Genomic DNA, 21,759 nt, shown 5'->3' on the forward strand with positions numbered 1-21,759 from the left:
CACTGACGTCATTCATGGATTACTCTTTTGGATTCAAGTGACGCGCGTCGCGCGTCACTGCAAGTGGGTCGGCTCGGCATTAGCGCGTGTCCAGGTTGTTTGTCTGCTGTCGGCGCACGTTACAGTTCTTCTCGTTCAAACTACAGAGGGGCGGTAAGCACTCGCATTATACTACATTATACCATTGTTTAAGATATTGTGGAGGTTTTTCATTTACTGTGGACTATATTTGCAGATTCTCCACTGGCCGTTACTCTGATAAACAATTAATCAGACACCTACATCTGCACTACTTTGCACTATTTTTGACTACTGTTGTCTTTTATGTTGAAAAAAATATATCTATCTTGATTATTCTATATTGTGTATGTAAGAGCAACGTGTAACCAGAGTCAAATTCCAGCTTTATTGGCCATGTGTGTTTACACAGTGTGTGTGTTTACACAAACATGGCCAATAAAGCTGATTCTGATGTAAAGATATTTTTTATAGTAAACATATGTAAACCAAATCCCCCAGGATTTTACTTCTCTCATAAAGGGAAATTACATGAGAAAGAGTGGCATGCTATTGACTATTTTTCTAATATTTGAATATGACATAAAACCTGAAAAATACTAGCCACAAGATGTGAAAAATGTAATACCTTAGGACTTACAATTCTATCGCTATAGCTTGTTGTCACTTATAGGCTGTGGTTTGTTTTTGCTTGCATATAAACAGTGCCTCATTTCAAATAGTATATTACCTTATTATTATCAATACAATTATTATTATTATTAATATTAATTATATATATACATATTTTTGTGTTTGGGACTTTTGGTGGACAATACAAGCAATATGCTTATGCCAACTTGGTATTTTGAAAAGAAAATTTTCATAATTTTAAGACATTTTAAGGCCCAAAATTGAGAAAATAGTTGACAGCTTAATTTAATGAATAATGGGATGAGTCTTTATCAGACTAGAAAAATAACTGGGTTTTTGGCTGCAGCCATGGAAATGTGTCAGCTGACTGAAGGCTTGAGCTTTGCTTGGGGCTGTGATCTCATTAGTTTGACCAATTTAGGCTCTCTCATTTCTCCCCCTTCAGCTTATCTTCCTGTCAGCCACCTCCCCTCCTGATATTGTCCTCCTCACCACCAGGAAGCTCACCATCCCCGCAACATGGCAGAGGCCCCAGCATCCAGCTCCTCCGAGGATGGCCTGCCAGTGCAGTGGAAACGTTCCAATCAGCGAAGCAGGAAGTCTGGATGCTCCAACATCTTTACAGGGGTCAACCTGCACCAGCTGCACAAGTTGTTCAAAACAGCAGGAGACCGAAACGCTGAACATCGGGCGAAGCTGGTGTGGCGAGGGATGGATGCAGAAACGCAGAGGGAAGAGGAGGCCAAGGAAGAGGAAGAAGAGGACAGGGGGGATGAGGCAGGGCTGGCCCAGGCCTTGGTGGGGCTCCGAGTGCGAGCGAGGAATAAAGCTGGGATGAGAGCAGAGGGATACAGAGACCACAGGTGGCTCAGAGAATGCGGGTATCTCAGGTGAGTGACGCCTTTAAATGGAAGGAGAGGCCAGAAAGGAAGTAAACAAGCGATATGATGATGAGGAGTTAAAAGGAAAAGGAGTGAAACATTCTCTTCATCTTAATTGCAGAGTATAAAATCCACCCGTGTTTTTGCGAAAATTTTCATACCCATACTAAAACCCCTTGTGAGATGATTTAATCTGTGTATTTAGCAGTATATGTGTTACTGGTTAAAGGTTAATGAAGATGGAACAAAGAATAAACAAACAAAAAAATTCAAAAAGAAATCCAGGATAAATATTTCTAAATAAATAACATTTTATGGAGTCTATGTATAAATAATGTGTAAGTGTTCAATGTCCTGTTTTACTCGACTCCAGATGACCTCTACGTCTTGAAATGCAGCATGTAAATGGTCATGTGCCTAACAAACCGAGCATGACCTCACAAGAATGTCCTCTTCTCTCTCACACTCACTCACACACACACTAATTAGATTTGTTGGCGTAATGAAGAGCCACAGGATGGCAAAATGGTTGTATGAGGACACGGAGGTGTAGTAATAACAAAAATGGTCTCCTGCAGCAATTTGTTGGCATGATGGCTCAAGAGATGATCAGTGGGCCACCACTTTGGTCCTGTCTGAAATATCTCAACTACGAGAAGTCCCCATCACATTCTATGCAGACATGCATGTTCCCCTCAGGAAGAAAATGTGGTGATCCCCTGCTGTTTCTTTCATCTAAATGTGCATTATTCCAGTACAAATACCTGCAAAACTACTGTAATGACAGTCCCATCAGCCTCAGTTGTACATTGTGCTCAATGCTATATGACCCTGCTGCCACTCCGGACTAAGATTGTGAGCATGGTAACATAAAACCTTTCAACATCAGCATTTTAACAGCTTACCAGATGTCATCTTAGCTCAAAGCACAGCTGTGCTACAGCTTCGAAAACCTGGAATCTGGTTGTCTGATACAAGCTTTTCAAAATCACCTAAATTCTCTTCTTATATTGCATGCTAAACGGTTGAATACATCTATCTATCGATCCATCGATAGATCGATGTATAGTCACGCTACACACAACTTATTCACTTTAGTTGCTGGATGGCTATTCATCTTTTCCTATTTCTAAGAAAAAAGGGCAATTGGGACTTTTTTATTTCCACGCGTTGATACGAGCAGAGTAGCATTATACAAGATGCACTTTGATGTTCATTAGATAAAACGTTTATAATTTACACCTGCATTCACACAAACAAATCAACAGCAGCATTTCATGTGGGAAAGTATCGTTATAAAAAAACCCCTCTGTCTTGCAGGATTAAGGAGCCGTTATCCAGCAGCACTGTCGAGGACGAGGAGGCCGACGGAGCACCGAGTTCGGGAGAATTTCTGCCGGTGACTGAGGAAGACCTCCCAGAGAACCAAAACTCCTTTAAACCTTCCTCACGGAGGTTGGCGAGACAGGAGGATGCTAAACATTCTGAACGCTACCTTCACCGCATCCTCCACTAACAAACAGTCTGAACTATAATCTGGAAAAACACAGTGAAGGAACCAAGTGAAGCACCGAAGGTTTTCTTTTAGGTTTTTTTCTTTTTTTTCTGTTAGTTTTGTGCGACTGTCTGACCGACTTTTTACATTTCACAAACACACAAATCATTAATCTGTATTAATGGAATATGTTTTAATTAGAATCTATCATTAAATATTACATACAAATTATACAGTGCATTGTCACGATACATTTCATGTCAGTTCAGTACAGCAGGAAGTTACTTTGTTGTTCACTTAGGTCCAACCCACAAGCCAGAAAATGAACAGAAATCAACATGGCCGAGACAAAACAGGAGCTTGTGAACTAGGAATCACCGACTCCCGCTCTGCCTGCTGCACGTGGGATCATTGTGTCTTCTTTACCAATGATTTAACTCATCAGTGGAATAATTAAAAAATAAGCAAGCCAGTCATACTTATCTCAGCTTAACAAACATTTTGTGTCTTTCACCAAAAGTGCCTCTGCTTTCCAACATCACCTCGGATCTCCTAATCCAACCAGTTACGTGGTGCAATGAGTAACTGTGAAACCAGTTCCCATGTGTTCACTGTGTAAAGACGTACACACCACCGAGAGCCCACACGTCTCTTATTTGTTAAAAAAAGAAAAGAAAAAGAAAAGCTGATTCTCTCCAGTGGCATAATTGCTTTCCCCAGTCCAGGGTTTAACTGTCTGGGAGGAAATATGGAGGGGAAGATTAAAAGGCAGAGAGGTATGAAGACAAATTAAACATGGTATGTAACACCTCCCATCCAAAAGCAAAGCGTGAGGGGCTTTTGACTGGCCAGCATGTGCACCCAGGAGTCCAAAAGGAAAGTCTGACACCTCACTGAAATCCTCTTTCGCAGGAAGGTACAGAGCCCTCATCGTTTAGGCGTTAGCTCTTCATTGACATCCATGCAAGGCACAGAAGCAAACAGAAAAGATATGTTGCAAAATCCTTCCTCTTTTGGCCTCATTTCTCAACCCACTCAATCTCTGTAACCAAAATATTCAGGATAAGAGGCGGGGAGGGTGATAATTATTTCAGTTTTCAGGACAAAAACCTGCACTCACAGATTCTGAGTCTTTCATCAGCACCTCAACACTCCTCACTCTGGCATCCTGCTGTTCCTCCTTTTCCTCTTCGCTGCATTGCTCCTACCACCAGGTGAAGAAGGGTCTTCTGCTCTGGAAACTCTGTGTGTAGGACTCACTGTTGGCTCTCTGAGGTGCTCTGGCTGTTTCGACGATTACCGGGGGCATCTGGACCAACTGCAAGGGGGTTTTACCGTCCTTCAGGGCTTGGCACAGGTTCAGGATCTTGGAATGAAAAAGAGAACGTAAAGTTAAGTTTGAAAACAAAAACAATTGGGAAAAAAGAAAAGTGTGTTGTTCAAGGAGGAAGAGTTAGTTGCATGTCAAACTGCTGAAAACTGTGTTTTGTGAAGATGAAAACTCACCTGCCCCCTCATTACGGCTACTTGTTTGTGAAACTGTCCTCTGTCGAAACCAGGGTCTTTCTGTGAGGCACAAAAGACCACACACGTGTTATACTAAAGCTTTACAGCCACAGAACTGAGTCTGTCTGTTTATATATATATATATATATATATATATATATATATATATATATATATATATATATATATATATATATATATATATATATATATATATATATATATATATATATATATCACATTTCATACAATTAAATTATTACCACTTCATTCTGCACATAAATGTCCCTTCATACCTTGAATAATTCATATAAATCCTCCTCCAGGTCTTTGATGAAATTTGGGTCCGAGAGTTTGGGCATGACCAGCTCTCTGATTTCCTGGGAGAAAGGAACTTTGGCCTGGGAAAGCCACGCCCAGTAGAATGGGTCTGGTGATTGGAAAATAAAATGTATCAATGATCAAGCACAACATTTGTAAAAAAAAAGCGGGTAAAATGACACGGAAACGGAAAAGCTTACAATATTGTATTAACGCAATCAAAATGAAAAGAAATGAAGTGCAATAATATAGATTTTAATGTGAGAAATGGAGAATATACAGCTGTCACTGGACACGCTGCGGAAACAAAAGTTGTCGTTTCTTCAAAAACATGACTTCCTCCCTGCTAAGGGTAACCAGAGATTGGTTAAAAACAATGTTGAGGTGCTTACAGGCTCTCCAGGAGTCAGGGTGTTTGAGGGGGAAGGCAAGGCCGTTGTCTATAGCTGCCAGCTTGATGATGGGATCCTTAACTACCACCCAGTCTGTGTCCTGCATGAAGATATAGGGATCAAACACACGTTCAGTCTTTGGGGTAAGCATTTTAGAAAATGACCCTCAAGACTCTTGCTGTGTCTGTGTCTCCTTACCCTATTCCCAGGATCCATAGGAAGGTCATACTTCAGCAACCAGTTGTCATTTCCTCTGTCTAGAAAAGAGGAAGGAAAACAAAAAGATTAAAATACAAACAAACCAAATAATCAGATGAAAGCTGCAATTGATGAATTCAAGACATTAGGACAGCACATATTCTAATAAACAAGTTATCTTTGCTGAGTGTTTAGCCCATAATGATGACGCGGCCCGACAGTGCTGAGCAGAGTCAATACTTGCCTGTGTTCCTGATGATGTAATCAAGGACTACGAGCCGCTCAAACTGCAGCTGGAGCTGACGGTTGGTGTTTTCAGGCAGAGGCTCTGCTTCAAATCTCCGCAGCCAGAAATCTGCATCTTTGTATCCATCAACAAAGAGCTGGAAGGAGCCAACCTGGCGGAGTAGCAACAGATGGTGATCTTTATGTTAGACAGAGCGCATGTGTTCTCTGGATGCAAAATCAATTGTTTCTTAGCACTGTATTTTAGATGACTGCAAGAATAAGCAATTGCCTGTGTAATACAACATGTGTATGATATTACCTTGGGTGGCAGTCCAATCCTGTGGAAACGCTGGCCCACTTTAGGCACCTTCTCCAGGGCTAGCCTCTTTCCTCGAGACTTCACCCTGTCTATGGCACTGTAGTTGAATGTTTCGCTAGCCAGGTACACCACCTATCGTGCAAAACATTGATTAAGAGAGGCAGACGTTGCCAAATGGTTTGTTGCTCTTTGTAACAAGGGGGCAGTGTTTTTTTTTGAATAGTACTTTGGTTCTGGGAACGATGTTGAGCTCTAGTTTCTGGTCAACCAAGCTAGCTCCGGCCTCCGAGAGATAACCCTGGTTCAGGACCAAACAGTCGCGTCCGAAGCAGCAGGGACAACAGAGTTTCTGGAGCCACTTAGTCCACTTGGGGTTCAGCTGGCCATAGGGCTCTTCGTTCTTAGGTTTGAACACTCCAATGATTTTCTGAAGACAGAGAGGCAGAGTCGGGAAAATGAGGAGCGAGGGAGCCGAAAGAGAGGTTCAGCATCCGTCAGGGTTAAGAAAGGAAAGTTTAGGGATGGAGAAGAAAAGAAGGTTTAGTTGAGTGTGAGACAATTAAATATTTTAAAGAGGACAATGTTTCCCTTTTGAAACTTTAAAACAGGTCAGAAACATACAGAGCACGCATATGGGGATTATGCTACAGGATTAATTACAATTACATTTTTGAAATCCACTGTAGCTGACATGAATTTAATGGAAGTTTTCCACAGCCAAATGTAAGGACATGAGTGTTTGATAAGAAAAACATACATTTTTTGAAAATTGTAGAAATCACATGCTGCATTACACTACTATGACTTACACCCAGTCATGGATTTCAACGTGAAACTTGGTCATTGAAGGGAATTATATCCTCACAGCGAGCTAGCACATGACTACTAAGCACAAGGGTGACGAGCTAAAGAAACTGGAGAGGTGGGGGCAGGGAGGTGGGGTTCATTGAATAAAAAGCTTGAACATAAATTGACAGTAAATACAATAATAAGTTTCAAGCAACAAAGTCAAAAGACACACTTCCCTCTTTTTTTTTTTTACACATGGGACCAACCCAACACTGTAGATAGCGACATGGTGAGAGGACAGCGTCTGTGAGTTGCTCAAGACTTTTACAATCAAAGTTCACCATCAGTAATCTGATGATTAGAGTCAGGAGACGTTGTCCGGGGGTGACAAATGGAAAGATATGCTCTATAATCGTGTGTTGATTCTCCAATTTGTCTCGAATGTGTAAAACCCTTTTAAACATAAAGTGATTATAAGGACTGCAACTAATCAGATGTGTGGTCAGCATCTTTGATTAAATACTTAAAACTTTGCACAGACTTGCAATACAGCAGAAACTGTACTCTGACTACTCTGTTGTCTTTAATTGTCTTTTTGTCTCTGTTTTAAAATGCATTTTTTTAATATGCATCTTGTTTATTGTATATATGTACAATAAGAGCAACATTAAATCAAATTGTGTGTGTATATATATATATAAATAATTTTGTTTAAAAACCAGATTATTGCCAATAAAGCTGATTGTGAAAGAACTGGAGACATACCTGAAATTAAGGGTGATGAGCATCTTTTATGTGTGTTATTTTTGACACGTGAGAACTGGTCAGAGGTGGACCTGCACGAACAGACTAAGCAGAAGGATCTGAACATCTGTCAGCACAGTTGCATTGATGTGACAATTTGAGGGCGCTAAAGAAGTTTAAAAAAATACTAAAATATTTATTATTTGCGATTCATCTAACCAGTAACGAGTTTGCTCAATTCTTAGAGACTTACTTTCTGTTTTCTATGTCATTGCTTTGAGCATTCACACTGCTAGTGTTTCATACACTTGTCATCTATTATTTTCTATTTCAGAAAAATTGGTCATGTATTAGTGTGCATTGTAGGTCCCTGTTGTGCTGGCATGCCTTATAGCCTGTTTGCCAAGTCATCACAGGCTAGTTGAAAGAGGCCTTTCCGAGAAGCAACGAGCACTTGTATCCAAACAGTCTTGCAGACATTGCTGTTCCCATTTTACAAGACCATTTACTGTTACTGTCATCACAGACACACAGACACAGACAGACACACAGACACAGACAGACACACAGACACACACACACACACACACACACACACACACACACGACAAGTCACGAGAGGCTAAAGGCATTGGACAGCATATGTTGGTAATCGGTAGATGCAAGTTAGCAGCTTCTCATCTTACCCCCTGTGAGTCTTTGACAAAATAGCTTCCACTGGATCCTTGGTAGATCCTCTCCGGGTAGATGCCCTCCTCTATGGCTCGCTCGGCCTTTCGGATGATGTCTCTGAACTCGGGATCCTCCGGGAACTCGTTCCGGTGCGGCTCCCGCGGCGAGCTCCCGCGGTCCCTGTCCAGAAGCGGCTGTCTCTCTCGGCTGCGCCCCGGGCTGCCTGCCGGTATGCGCACCACTGAACCCGGTGTGCTTCCAAACGAGCCCCGGGGGCTGGTGGGCTCTGTGGGACAGTAGCTGAAATCACCGGAGTCCCGGAGCGGAGAGACGAGCGGACTCGTCTCGTCCATGATGTTAGGGGTGGTGGAGGAGTTGTGTTGACTCGCTGAGAAAGAGAGGAAAGAGACGACAGGACGAAATAGAAGAGGTGAAGAAAGTGGGACGGTTGTTTAGTTAGCTAGCTCTGACGCTGGCTAACAAGGAAACAGAAGAAGAAAAAAGGAAAAGTCATGTGACTGTCAGCTTCCGGATAAAGGCGGGAATCGTTTAGTGTTTTGATCTTTAGCCAATCAACGTTTAAAGGCTCCTGTCAACAACCTCATCTCTCGCGCTGATTGGACACAATCATTCCGCCTGCGGAAGACACGTGACCGCCCAGTTAACCCAATCAATGAACTCCATACAGATCAATAGCAGCTTGAGTGCTCTTTTCTACAATAATATGGCTGTTTTTATGGATCTGATGAATTGTCTTCTTACTTGCCGTTGTCAGACCTGCAAAAAACGACTGATTATTTTTGGTTTAATTGGATATACGAAGCCACATTAAACTCTTAAGTTGTCTTGAACTCATCAATGAAATGCATTTGACAAAATACGTAAATTAATGTTAATTTAACGGATAACACATTTACTTATTGTGGATTTAGTGTACCTGTGTACTTGAGAATAGTGAACCTGACTCTGGTTTACCTAACTGTTGTTTTTTTGTGCAAACTTAACTTAACGTAACTAAATTTGTGTTGTCACTGATCAATACTGAATTGTGATCCCTGGTGCTCTCAATAGTTAGTGTCATACTCAAGCTGGACTTCAGCCTTGGCAGATTATGGTTTGAAGGAGGGACTGTTGAATAATGTCCAAAACACAGTGGCTACTTTGAAAATGTGGACATTGCTTTTCAATTGCAACCTATTTAGTTCTTTTGACAGCTCTTTTGATAGTGTTTTGCTATATTTAGGCCTAACAATAAACGTACTGTTCTGATTGACTCCTCCGTCTTCCTTTTCCGCAAGTCTCATGGTTCTAATTTCTATGCTGCCACATTTGAAAGACACATGAACAAATTGAGGAAATTCCAGATACTAAATAAAAAGGTAAACCAATACAGATGTATTGTTTTGTTGTTTGTGTCACCAGACATGCTTCTCATAATGTGCACCACCAGGATGAACTGAAGGCGTGTGTGGACGTGCAGCTGTGCTCATCCTATTCCTCCTCCTCCTCCTCCGGCGCACGTAGCTCGTCCTCTGATTGGTGGAAAATAGCAGGAAGAGCGCTCGTGTCGTGAAATCTGTCAAGTACGAATCGACCAACTCTCTCCACACCTGCAGCAGACCAACCCTCCAGATTACCCAAAATACTGCGTCTGCTTTTTTGTAGCCGTCTTCGAAGTTGCGGCAAAACCAGGACAACTCTGCTGCATTTTAAGAAGAGTCACTCAAGTCGCATATACCGGAAATACAGCGCAGAGGGCATCGGTGAGAGGATGGCTGCGTACAAGCTGGTGCTGATCCGCCATGGAGAAAGCTGCTGGAACCAGGAGAACCGCTTCTGCGGCTGGTTCGACGCCGACCTGAGCGAGACCGGGGAGCACGAGGCCAAGAGAGGCGGGCAGGCCTTGAAAGGTACCAGATAACGCCGCACGGCCTAATCGGCCTTTCCCTCGGTCATGGATTAGCAAAACGGTGCTTATGCAACTCTGACGGACGGGGAACAGGTAGCCACTGCAATAGCAGACGAGTCAGCAGCAGCAGCAGCAGCAGCAGCGACTGCATCGTTGTGTTTATCAGGCTGCTGCTGTTAGTCTTTGAGAGGAAAATGAGAATGTAGATGCTGCTAATGGTCAGCCATATGGCACAGCAGGTCACACAGTTTCTGCTGGACCCTTTTTTTTTTGCCTGGGCCCATGGTATATACTGTGTTGTGGATTGTAGTGAAGTAGGTGAAGTTAACATGTTGAATACAGCTCTCATACTCAGACATACTATTTGTGGTGTATTGAACAAAAAAAAATGAAAAAGCCCACAGATTCAGCCCTTACTCTAATAATGGAGGACAAGTGCATGCCACTGAGGAGAGAATCCTCTGTTATCAGTATAGATTACGGCTGTTTGCTGAGTGATCCCTCCATGAAACCTATGAGCATATCCTGTAAACACATGTAAAAGTGGGGCTTTCGTGTGCTTCCTGGTGGAGAAACTCAGTTTTACAGACCTGTCGATTAAATCGACTAGTCCACAAACTTGTGTGAGTTGACTATAAGAATGTCTTTATTCAAGGACAGACAGAGAGGCCAGTCCGTTTTATTTGACGTAATTCTTTCTGTGTGACACATACTCCTGTTGGTTTTGTGTGACCTCAAAAATCCTCTGCAGACACTTGCTGCAGAGCCTCCAGTCTGCCAGTGCCCCATAGCACTGCCCCTGACTAAGCAAAAATAGAAACATTAGAGGAGATGGGGGGGGGGGGGGGGGGAGCTGACTTTTTCATTTCTGTAACAAAAACACATTTTATTTTGATGCAGCCCTGCACTTGCATACTATATTGAATCCTTTCTCTTTGTGTCTTAAATGCCAATACATATCCATTTTTTATGTCCTCACTCTGATTAACCTCAGACGCTGGCTATGAATTCGATATTTGCTACACCTCTGTCCTCAAGAGGGCGATCCGCACCCTGTGGTTTGTTCTGGACAGCATTGACCAGATGTGGCTGCCCGTCCACCGGACCTGGCGCCTTAATGAGCGCCACTACGGTGGCCTGACTGGGCTGAATAAGGCTGAAACCGCAGCAAAACATGGAGATGCCCAGGTCAAGATCTGGAGGCGCTCTTTTGACACTCCTCCCCCATCCATGGATGAGGAGCATGACTTCTATCAGAGCATCAGCAAGGTGACGCCACAGGAAAACCTGTCTTTCTGTCTTACAAATGCAGACATGTGTTTTACTTGATGATGAAGCCACACGGCTAAAATGATGACATCAATTGCCTCTTTTGTAGGACCGGCGTTATGCCGACCTGACGGAGGACCAGCTTCCTAGTTGTGAGAGCCTGAAGGACACCATTGCCCGGGCTCTGCCCTTCTGGAACGAAGAGATCGTTCCTCAGATCAAAGAGGGAAAGAGGGTACTGATCGCTGCCCATGGCAACAGTCTCCGGGGTATCGTCAAGCATCTCGAGGGTAAGAGACAGAGCAGAGACTTTTGAGGTGCTCAACGGTTTAATTCTATAATGTTTGCGTTTATTGATCCCTTTGAAATTGTTAAACAAATATAAAAATATATATATACTCTTGAAATGAAACTGTCCTGTTTTAGTCTGCTCCATGCAAATGGATTATAAGCTTTGTATGTCTGTTACTGTTTTCCCAGGTATGTCAGAGGAGGCCATTATGGAGTTAAATCTGCCCACAGGTATCCCCATTGTGTATGAGCTGGACAAAAACCTGAAGCCTTTAGGACCCATGCAGTTCCTGGGAGATGAGGAGACTGTCAAGAAGGCCATGGAAGCTGTGGCTGCTCAGGGCAAAGCCAAGAAATAGACACCACACCCCCTGGATGAGCTATGAGATAGACTACAGATATCCATCGTGTGTTGTTCACTTATTACAAGATCATTTACTGTTACTGTCATCACACACACACACCACACAAACAGTGTGCACTTTATTTTGAATACTCAGCTTTCACACAATTAATATCATTAGTCTTTACTTTATGATCTACTGAAACATCCATGTAGTTATTACACAATAGATATTACCAGTAATATAATTTAAACACTGACCAAAATGCAAAATTTGGGACCAGCAAATGGGAGCAAACCTCGACAAACCCTGCAGTCATCCCATGTACTCATTCCTTTTTCAATCCATTTATGTAAGGCTTAGAGGGAATGGTATAACCTATAAAGAAACACTGCCTGTTGTCAAAAGGACAAGTTGTTCTGCACTGCTGATTATTGTTTGCTGTGGCATTGTGAGAAAAATAATAAATGTTGTAAGCCATTATGTGATGAAATCTTATATCGGTGTCTGGCGTCTATTTATTATTTGAACTTAGAAAACAAACAGCCTTTTGGTTTTATTAAGTTATGCTGAGGGGCACTGTGTAATAATTGCCACTGTTACTTTAAATCTAAGCAAAACAGGCTGTAAAAAACAATTCTGTAATTTTACTTTAATGAAAAGGTATGTTTATTGTTAATATTCTGAGTGAAACACCAAGAGGATGGACAAAATGTTTTTTTACAGCCTAGTTATATTTACTAAAGGTGCCAATAATATATTATAGATAACAAATTATAATGTATGCAAACTAACACCACTAGCTAATTAATTTCAAGTAAAAGTGGAAAATTACATGTCCTAGCATACTACTTTTTTAAAATTGGATTCGTATTACCTCGCATGTTTTCATTTGAATGAGCAAAGCCAGATTATTAACCGCTTTAATGAATACAATGTTTTATTATTAATTCGTTGTACATCTGCTACGCCGCTATGAGGCAGCACTGCATGCCATGTGTGCCTCAACTAACATGGCGGACCGAGCTGTCCTTATTTTACTTCCGCTCGGCGTGAGCGCGGCCAATCAGAGCCCACTCAAGAGCCTCGTCACAGCCAGTCACAGCCAATCGGCTGACGAGCTTCGCTCCTCGAAAAACATGTCTCCCATGAAGCTGTGTGTTCCAGGTGAGTCCCGTAAACTTGCAGTAACTGAGAGCGAGTATGCCGTTAAACCTAACTTTAGACCGTTTTTTCCTTCTGTGGTAATGTTGGATTTTGTAAACGTCGCTGTGCTGCTCTAAAATACATCAGTCTGACGCTGTGAGTATGTCCTAGCTGCCGTGCGCGGTGTGCGCTGTGGCGTCCAGCTCCACATTACACTCAGTTAGGTGTAAATGTAACGTTATGTCTGGTTGTATTAGGTGAATGTAAGACGGGGTAGTTGAGTCGAGGGTAATAATTTTGAAATGGTATTAGGTTAATTACTGTACTTGTGCAGCGCTGTGAGCTCTTCACTTTTACTCATCTCGTGCCCTGCCCATCGCCTCGGGCAGGACTACAGCATTCCTCCTTTCACTTGTTGTGACTCACCCATGTGAATTCCTCTGTTACGTTGAGCGGGTCACGTATTAAGGGAAGTCAGCTAAAATGTTTTGAGCAACTGTCTGACAGTGGCCATTTCAGTGTGTTAAAGTTGGATGGAAACACCAGTCATTGCAGCACAAGTAGTAACACAGGGTGTTGTCAGTCAATATCATGCAGGATTAGTGTTTCCTGTCACGTCGATCAATGCCAGGGAAATGTTTTAAAGGGACCAGTAAAAGTGATTATAGGATGATACTTGTCCTCCATAGATGAAGAGCAGATTTGGCTGTAGAGTTGAAGAGGTAGATTCGGATTATTATGACAACTATCTGTGCAGACGGGGTTGTTTAGTTCTGGATGTTTTGTACTTTTACTTTCAATGTCCAAGGGTGATCACAAAGTAAACCTGTCACCAATTCTTAGCTGCATGAAGCACTAGAGCCTGGGACTCATTAAATATTGCATCTGGACTTTAACTCCAAAGGTTAATGTTATGTCACAAACATGTGTAAGTGTATTCAGGTTGTAGCAGAGATGCTTCATCGCCACTCCAAACATTATCATATGTACAACTCCAACGCCTCCCTTGCTTTCCCCTCCTGTTTGTGTCCAGGTGACAAGCTATGCAGTGCAGAAAACTGCATTCCCGGCACAGGAGTATATCTGCGGCACGGCTACATCTACTCCTCACTAGCAGGCTACGTGCTCAAGAAGAACGAGGGAGAGAAGGTGAGAGGTGTGGGTAGCTGCATGAGGCCTGTGGGAGAGCCAAAGGGAACGTATTGGGTAACATTTATAAATGTGACTGAACAGAAATGTTTTTGCTAAGGATGTGATAACATCCACAATATTTACTGTCACAGGTTTGTTGTTCAGGCTGTTTGGAACTTGATACATTTTAAAACTGAATTGTTTTTATCTGACCTTTATCTGACCCCATTAGTTACCAGTGATCTCAGTGGTGCGGGAAACAGAAGCGCAACTGCTACCCGATATAGGAGCAATAGTCACTTGTAAGGTATGCAGTGGACTCGGATACTTTTTCTTTAATTAGTTGATCATGCACAGTTTTCAGTTGGATCAGTGTGTCAAAGAGGCGGGTCGTCTCGAGCCTCACTGTCCTCTGTCTGGACAGGTGACCAGTATTAACCAGAGGTTCGCCAAAGTCCAAATCCTTTATGTGGGCTCCACACCGCTTAAGGACCGTTTCAGAGGAACAATCAGGTAACCCCAAAAGCTCTGTCCACGTTTTGTCATAGCTATCTATTGTGTCACTTCCCAAACTGAGCCCACGCCCTCTGACTCTACAGAAAAGAAGATGTGCGCGCAACAGAGAAAGACAAGGTGTGCTTTGTTTCCTTGTATTTGGTCAGACTATCAGATGTTGCCATACTTAATCTAGAATAACAGTCTTTTTACTTTTATTGTTACAGGTGGAGACGTACAAAAGCTTCAGACCTGGTGACATCGTCTTGGCGAAAGTTGTATCCTGCCACTAGCAAAAAAAACCTATTCAGCTCATGATCTGCTACCGTTTTTGGGAATGATGCGTGTATAGTAAAAAAAAAAATCATCCCCTCCAAACAAGCCATGTTGTCTGTTATTATGCTCTCTGGGAGCGTGGCAGTTGTACATATTCACTTGTGACTTTTAAATCCAATCCCAACTTTTTGGAGTATCACTAATACAAAATTATAAATAGCATTGCCACTTCCATAGTGTGGATGATACTGTTTACTTCTGTGTCGTGACCCTTGACATGTGGTGTCAGATTTCTCTCGGTGAAGTGCAGTCAAACTACCTGTTGACAACTGCAGAGAATGAACTCGGTGTGGTGGTGGCACACAGTGCAGCAGGTTAGTCTCGATGCTCAATGCTTTAATTTTTATTTGATTGAATATATGTATTATCTTATTATTTATAACTTCTAAATACAGGACGGTTGTAGCAGAACATGGATGGATAATATCCTGTTGGAACACAAGGGTGTGCAAAAGTAACTGCCCAGATAACCGGAGACTGTTATTGGCACTCGTCCATTTCCACAGACATATTTATTGAGCATTTGTAGCATTATTTGTCGTTTGGCACCAGTCTAAAATCCTACTAATATCCTATCTAGTTATTTCTGTTCTCCATAACAAAGCATTTTTCGTTTAACAATGTGAGAGACACAATGGATATATGGAGATGTAACACTTTCAATCCAGTTATTTTGCTAGTCCTAAGAGCCAAGTGACGAAACTCAAACATCATTGAAATGTATTGCTCCAGAAATTCTGCATAAGCACAAACTGAATCTCATCTTAACCTCACACCTTGGAAAAATCAACCTGTGACTAAGAAATGTCTTCCCCTTATCAACGCTCTAAACTTTAGCTCTGCGATTAGAGATTTGAGGTGACTCTAGAACACAATGCTGGGCATTTCATAATCGTTGACTTTAAAATATATATGGGACTGACAGTAGTTTTAATGTAATATGTTGACATTTCTGTCCGTGAATCAGGTGCCCAGATGGTTCCCATCAACTGGTGTGAGATGCAGTGTCCACAAACGCACAGCAAAGAGTTCCGCAAAGTGGCACGAGTGCAGCCGGAGTATCTACAGGCATGAGATACCTCCTTTCCGCCACAAGGAACACACAGCTTCTCCTCTGTTTTCCACTCACTGTTGTCAAGTTTGGTTCTAACCTAGTTTCAGATGTTTTCTGAGGGATAACGCGCATATCCATGGCTGCTTCTGTTTTATTTTTTTTCCAATAACTTTCCCTCTGCACATTTGATTGTGCAAGCTTAAACACTGAAGCAGCGTCAGAACGAACTGTAAGGATGTATTCTAAACTATGTAGCGACTGTAAATACATTTTTAACTAAAGTGAGTGCATCTGCAAGCAACATTTGTTTTTTAAAAGTTGCCTTTAAATTGCTGGTGGCAACGTTATGAGAACCATCTGACCGAGGATGCTACATTGCAGCCGAGTGACCACCTGTTGAGAAGCTGAAAGCATAAGAACCTAGGGAGTCTGTTTTGTTCATAAGTATTGTAGCCAATCATCAGGTCACTCAAAGGATAAAGCAGTTGGTGTGTAAGTAAGACTTGGTTAAAATGAGGCTCAGACTGCATTTTATAAACAGAGCCATCATTACAGGGCAGTGGCTGCATTTGGTCTGAAATAAGGATGACTCGACCAAAAATGTGTCTTTTGAAAGTTCTTTTGCATGGTGTCATGTATGCAACATTTTATTTCTTTATTTTTGTCCGTAGAAGAAACAAAGATGAATTTACTCATTTGTTTGTCCACACTGCAGTTTAAGAGTGAAGAGGAGTGTAAAGTTCAACAGGATGGTCAAATACTTTTGTTTTTCAGCAGAAATGTCTCCCTTTATCTTTGAAGTAAAGTGTACTCTGACCTTCCTTCAACCTTCACTTCAAAGCACACATTCATGTGCAAGATTGGAATAAAAATGACTATCAAAGCCATCAATGTTTCCCTTTTAACCCAGACAGATTTAAAAGGTCCAGTGTGTAAGATCGAGCAACCCGTTTTAATGAAATACGCGGCAGCATTTCACCTCTTCTTCTGCGTCTAAACAATCTAAATTTACAGTCTTTAAGAAAGCCAACTACGAACCTAAGTTAGGAGAACCCTGGAGACCTGAGGATCAGACCCTTGCCACTGAGGGCTGTGACGGCTAACTGATGCAAGTTGCTGCAGCTAACCGCTAACTGTCTCCCGGAACCGCCGCCCACCCTCCCCACTGGCAAAGTAGTCTACATGGCGTGAAGGACAAAACGATAATCAGTTTGAGTCGGCCACTTTGGATTATATACAATATCAAAGCGTAGATTGGCCCTGTAGCTTCAACATTGACAATCCCTCGCAGCAGCTCTAGTCAAGATACATAGACATCGCGTCAGCACTGTAACCTCTTCATATTCTGTTAGAGGTTTTTTTTTTTTTTAAATGGCACTTTTAAAAGTAGTTTTACCAACTCGGTGTAAACAGCGACCTACTGAAATCACATGACCCGATGCCATTGAAGCAGTCAGATGTTTAATATACAGTATGAACAAACAGCATTTTTGTTCCCGTCTGATATTTATTTACATACAAGTTACTATAGTCTGTTGTGACTAGTTAAAAAAAAGGTGTGTTTGAGGATCAATCCTCAAAGCGAACTGATCGACATGCATTGACGTCAATAAAGAACGTCTTATTAACTGGTGCTCTGAACCCAAGACCTGATCCCTGGTTAGTGAAGTCCATTCTGCGCGATTGAGCGCGTTCAAACTCTCCCAGAAGCCCTTGCTGCAACTGCTGCTGTGCATTCTTCCCCAGGGCCATATTTGCTCCTACACGGCTCCCCGCAGACGGCTGGGAACCCTTTTTTAAGCCGCCCATCAACCGGAGGAACTTCTGCTGCTGTGCAGAGCTGTCGAACTCTGCGGTGTTCCACTGACCGAGACCCTGAAGAACCCAGACATTGGTGGCTTATATTAGAAACATTACATTAAGAGGCTCCATTCTGATTTAACACATAACACATAGTTTATTCCTAATCGAGAGTACTACTTGGTCTGTGAAAAACAATGTATATTGTCTTTTCTAAAGTCTAACAAAAAAACCCTGATGATTTTCTCAGACTTACGCAAACTCGATTGGGCGTGGAGTCTTTAGGTGTATCATGGAAAGCTTGACTTACAAACTACAGAAGTTTGAAAGACGAGGGCAATTTCCAAACAGTGAGGCAGAGCATGAGGATGCTTTCGAGTTGCACTATGGGAAATGCAAGATGCAGTCCTCATCATTGATCTTCACCAAGAATAGGGACTACACATGTTGGAAACCTCTCTGACTTAAGGAAAAGCAAATTGAAAACTTCATAGTTTTATATTCTTTGCAAGAAAGCTACTGAGACTGACCTTTGTTTCGTGAGGCTGAGAGGCCGTGTCGATGTCCATTTGTAAAGCCTGTCGTCTTTCCTATGAAAAACCAAAACACACTTTGTTATGCTTAACTGCATAACAATGCAAGAGATTTAAATTTTTCAGGAATAAAACAAGAATACAGATAGTTGTCTCGTAAAGGGGATGGTTTACAGAGTTACATGAGAAGATTGATACGCCTCATGTCTGGTCATTAAAAATTAAAACTACAGGCGGGGTCCTTTAGCTTAAGTGGATTAAACAAGCGAGATGCGTGTCAATTAGTGAGCTTCAGATATTGTGTGAGGCTGATTCTGTTTGACCTTTAGACAGAGCCAAGCTAGCTGTTTCCACCTGTCTCAAGTCTTTGTGCTAAGCTCAGCTAGCTGTTAGCAGTAGCTTTATTGGTACCATCCAGACACGAGAGTGAGAATAATGACAAATAAGAGTGTTCCCCAAAATGTTGATGGAAGAATAACGAGAGGCCCGTTTACCTGGTTGATGTTGACCTCATCTGCGTTTCCAGTTTTCGATGACAAGAAAACCACGTCTTTGAGGGGCGACTCCTTGAACACAAACAAGGTACACTCCCAATGTTAAAACTAAACTAAAAAAAACATCCGAGCCCAGTGTTGATCACCCGAAAAGGTACACACTCACATGTTGGTCTTCCACCTCTTCTTTAATCTTCTTCTTTTTTGGACCAGTTCCAACACTCACAGGCTCCACCTTAATGGAGATCTTCTTCTTCTTGCCCATGGCTACTGTTTCACTTCTCTGCTCCTCAACTTCCTCACAATTGAGTAATAATGGTACTTCCTCTCCTCCCTTTGAGTTTCCAGTTTTCTTTTTCTTCTTTGATTCTTTCTGCTCTACTTTGCTGACCTCCACAGAAACTTTTCTGCTCTTTACTTTCTTTCCTTTTGTCTTAAGCTCCGTCTCCTCTTCATCTATGATAACAATCTCACTCTTTGTGGACTTGTCTTTCTTCTTGTTGAGCATATTGTCGTTCTCTGCCTCTTGGCCTGATTCCACTTTGCTCCTTTTGTTGTTACCTTCCATCTGAGGTGTTGGTAATATATTTGTATCTTCTTTAGCAACACACTTTTTCTTCTTCTTTTTCACTTTTAGCCCTTCAACCTCACAGGTCTCTAGCGTTCCTAACTTCACTCCATTCTCAGTCACTTTCATTTTAGCTGATTTTGTAATACTTATTTCATCAGTGATTTGTACATCAGTGGTTTTCTTTTTCTTCTTTTCTTTAACTTTCTCCTCAATTTCCTCTGCATTTACAACTAAAACATTTTTTCTCTTCTTGGCTTTCTTTGGCAATTCATCCTTCTGCTCTTCCACTAGCTTTACATGTTGTGCTTTAATTTTAACAGAGTTATTTTTTATTTCTTTTACTGTCCTCTGCTGCTTCTTCTTCTTGCTGATTTCTTTGTCATTTCCATTCTCAACACTAGAATTCAGAGATTCAGTGACAATTTGACTCTTCTTCTTCTTCTTCTTCGGTTTACTACTTCCATCCACAGACTCCATATCTGTATCTATAACAATTACATCAACTTTTTTACTCTTCTTTTCTTTTTCAACCTCTGCAGAAAAATGTTTCTTTTCAGGCAGGGAGGCTTGTTCTTTTGTGAGTTTCTTCCGCTTCACAAAACCCTGCTCACTCTTCTTCTCCTCCGTCTTCATTTCAACCCTTTCCACTACCCTCTCAACAGCAACAGATTCCTGGCTGGTCTGATGAGAGAAATACAATAACTGCATGGCAATACCTTCTGCTTATAAATTACATTGCAAAAACAGGCTCATTATGTGGATGTGGAAGTGTGTGTAACAGAGCAATAAACACTAACCAATGGTTCGGCTAACCTCCTGGGCTGGGACTGTTGATCGATGTCTCTTTGAAGGGCCAGTCGTGTCGCCTGCAGGGAACGGTACTTGTTAATGTTAACTATTTTAGAAATTAATTTAAAAAAAACATAACTCAGTAACGTTGCTTAGATCTTGCAGATCTTGAGTCTGCATGTGTTGGCCAAATCAATCTCAGGTGGAAGTTTGCTGACAGTTCTACTGATTGAATCATACATTGTGAACTATTCGACATTTACTCATGCTTAGTTTTATGTTACAACATGTACACTTGTGATTTATGCAATTCTCATGCTTTGAACTTCTACTTGTAGTGCGTTTATAGCACACTGTCCGACAGTACAACTTGTATGCATGGCTATTGAAAGAACAGCTCTGGTTTCAAACCCAGATTATTCTACTGCCTTGCACGTGTTAATGAACGTGTTAATGAGTAAAAACATTTTTTTCTGATTCAATGTTGGATATCCGATGTTGCGAATCCGTACCTTGTCAACAGCGATCTCATTGGATTTACGTGCAGGCTTTTCGGAAACGAAGATCACTTCCGCATCGGTTTCCGTCTGAAACATAAAATTAACAGTTGTTTGAACCGTGCTATTTAGCGGCTCACAACAGCTAACACAAACTAGCGACCCAAGGATCAAACCGATGAAACAACAAACTAACTAGTCGGCGATAGTCAATTATATCATAGCTACATACATTATTATTATTATTAGTATTATTATTAATACATGTAAGCTTGGTGAGCGATCTACTTACTTTGTAATAGTCGGTAGTTCACGTGGGTAGCCGTCCACTCGCGTCACCCGGAAGTAGTTGCTCCTCTTTCCTGTTAGCGACGAGCGTCCGTAGCAACAAGCGCGCGCAGTTGTATGAACCAGATGTGAATATGTTTTTGATTTGTGGGAGGTAAAATGCGTAATCTCCGGGTTATATTTTTTTACCAATCTTTGTCGTTTTACCCCCATGCTGTTTATTCCACATAAGAAACATCAGCAAACTGAGGTCTGTATGATCAACAGCTGAACTAGAGATAATAAGGCACTCTTCCATCTGTGTGCCTGCATTAACCGTTTGCAGGTAATCCACAATGCCGCTGCCAGATTACTCTATAAAGAGATAAAGAGACGGCCTCACATCTCCTCATACTAAGGATTTATATACTCACATTCTAAAGGATTTTTGATGTATTGGCTCCCTATTTGGTCACATTGTGTTAATTTAGTTCATTCATTTTGTGACTTCTGTCTGTAAAAAGTACAATATGAATACATTTTACTTACTTTACTTGTATGTGCAGTCCAAGCTTAAGATGCCCCCGCCTTTATTCAATAGCCTTGAGTATAAACTGAACTGAAATAATTCAGAGTA

At 41.7% G+C, this 21,759-nt stretch overlaps 5 protein-coding genes across 7 annotated transcripts; 3 read left to right on the forward strand and 2 right to left on the reverse strand.

The window, feature by feature from the left end:
- The first annotated feature begins 70 nt into the window (after positions 1 to 70).
- On the forward strand, positions 71 to 3,259 carry avpi1 (arginine vasopressin induced 1). Of its 2 annotated transcripts, none has more exons than XM_068592624.1 (3): positions 71 to 153; positions 1,097 to 1,541; positions 2,853 to 3,259. In XM_068592624.1, exons 2-3 carry the CDS (start codon positions 1,171 to 1,173, stop codon positions 3,046 to 3,048), a joined length of 567 nt encoding a protein of 188 aa, XP_068448725.1. In that variant the 5' UTR covers positions 71 to 153; positions 1,097 to 1,170; the 3' UTR covers positions 3,049 to 3,259. The 2 variants fall into 2 exon arrangements, with proteins under 2 accessions (XP_068448725.1, XP_068448726.1); XM_068592625.1 differs by having other exon boundaries at positions 76 to 153; positions 1,150 to 1,541.
- Positions 3,213 to 8,716, reverse strand: pi4k2a (phosphatidylinositol 4-kinase type 2 alpha). Its single transcript, XM_068592623.1, has 9 exons — positions 8,211 to 8,716; positions 6,218 to 6,418; positions 5,992 to 6,123; positions 5,689 to 5,842; positions 5,445 to 5,503; positions 5,247 to 5,346; positions 4,830 to 4,963; positions 4,534 to 4,593; positions 3,213 to 4,393 (listed from the first exon to the last, which is right to left on the reverse strand). The coding sequence occupies exons 1-9, from the start codon at positions 8,547 to 8,549 to the stop codon at positions 4,232 to 4,234; spliced, it is 1,341 nt and encodes a 446-aa protein (XP_068448724.1). The 5' UTR covers positions 8,550 to 8,716; the 3' UTR covers positions 3,213 to 4,231.
- Positions 8,717 to 9,730: 1,014 nt separating this feature from the next.
- pgam1b (phosphoglycerate mutase 1b) lies at positions 9,731 to 12,507 on the forward strand. Its single transcript, XM_068592627.1, has 4 exons — positions 9,731 to 10,106; positions 11,100 to 11,374; positions 11,484 to 11,664; positions 11,855 to 12,507. The coding sequence occupies exons 1-4, from the start codon at positions 9,968 to 9,970 to the stop codon at positions 12,022 to 12,024; spliced, it is 765 nt and encodes a 254-aa protein (XP_068448728.1). The 5' UTR covers positions 9,731 to 9,967; the 3' UTR covers positions 12,025 to 12,507.
- A 560-nt stretch (positions 12,508 to 13,067) lies between these two features.
- On the forward strand, positions 13,068 to 17,058 carry exosc1 (exosome component 1). Its single transcript, XM_068592439.1, has 8 exons — positions 13,068 to 13,176; positions 14,189 to 14,304; positions 14,519 to 14,593; positions 14,711 to 14,799; positions 14,886 to 14,919; positions 15,009 to 15,059; positions 15,347 to 15,431; positions 16,085 to 17,058. The coding sequence occupies exons 1-8, from the start codon at positions 13,149 to 13,151 to the stop codon at positions 16,189 to 16,191; spliced, it is 585 nt and encodes a 194-aa protein (XP_068448540.1). The 5' UTR covers positions 13,068 to 13,148; the 3' UTR covers positions 16,192 to 17,058.
- Positions 17,059 to 17,610: 552 nt separating this feature from the next.
- knop1 (lysine-rich nucleolar protein 1) lies at positions 17,611 to 21,478 on the reverse strand. Of its 2 annotated transcripts, none has more exons than XM_068592259.1 (7): positions 21,148 to 21,477; positions 20,871 to 20,945; positions 20,367 to 20,435; positions 19,165 to 20,250; positions 18,999 to 19,070; positions 18,502 to 18,561; positions 17,611 to 18,046 (listed from the first exon to the last, which is right to left on the reverse strand). In XM_068592259.1, the coding sequence occupies exons 4-7, from the start codon at positions 20,200 to 20,202 to the stop codon at positions 17,741 to 17,743; spliced, it is 1,476 nt and encodes a 491-aa protein (XP_068448360.1). In that variant the 5' UTR covers positions 20,203 to 20,250; positions 20,367 to 20,435; positions 20,871 to 20,945; positions 21,148 to 21,477; the 3' UTR covers positions 17,611 to 17,740. The 2 variants fall into 2 exon arrangements, with proteins under 2 accessions (XP_068448360.1, XP_068448361.1); XM_068592260.1 differs by lacking the exon at positions 17,611 to 18,046 and adding an exon at positions 18,065 to 18,355 and having other exon boundaries at positions 21,148 to 21,478.
- Between the last annotated feature and the right edge of the window lie 281 nt (positions 21,479 to 21,759).

The sequence above is a fragment of the Clinocottus analis genome, unplaced genomic scaffold (genome assembly GCF_023055335.1).
Source record: "Clinocottus analis isolate CAN_PGR_092001 unplaced genomic scaffold, fCliAna1.0.p SCAF_27, whole genome shotgun sequence".
NCBI classification, from domain to species: Eukaryota; Metazoa; Chordata; class Actinopteri; order Perciformes; family Cottidae; genus Clinocottus; species Clinocottus analis.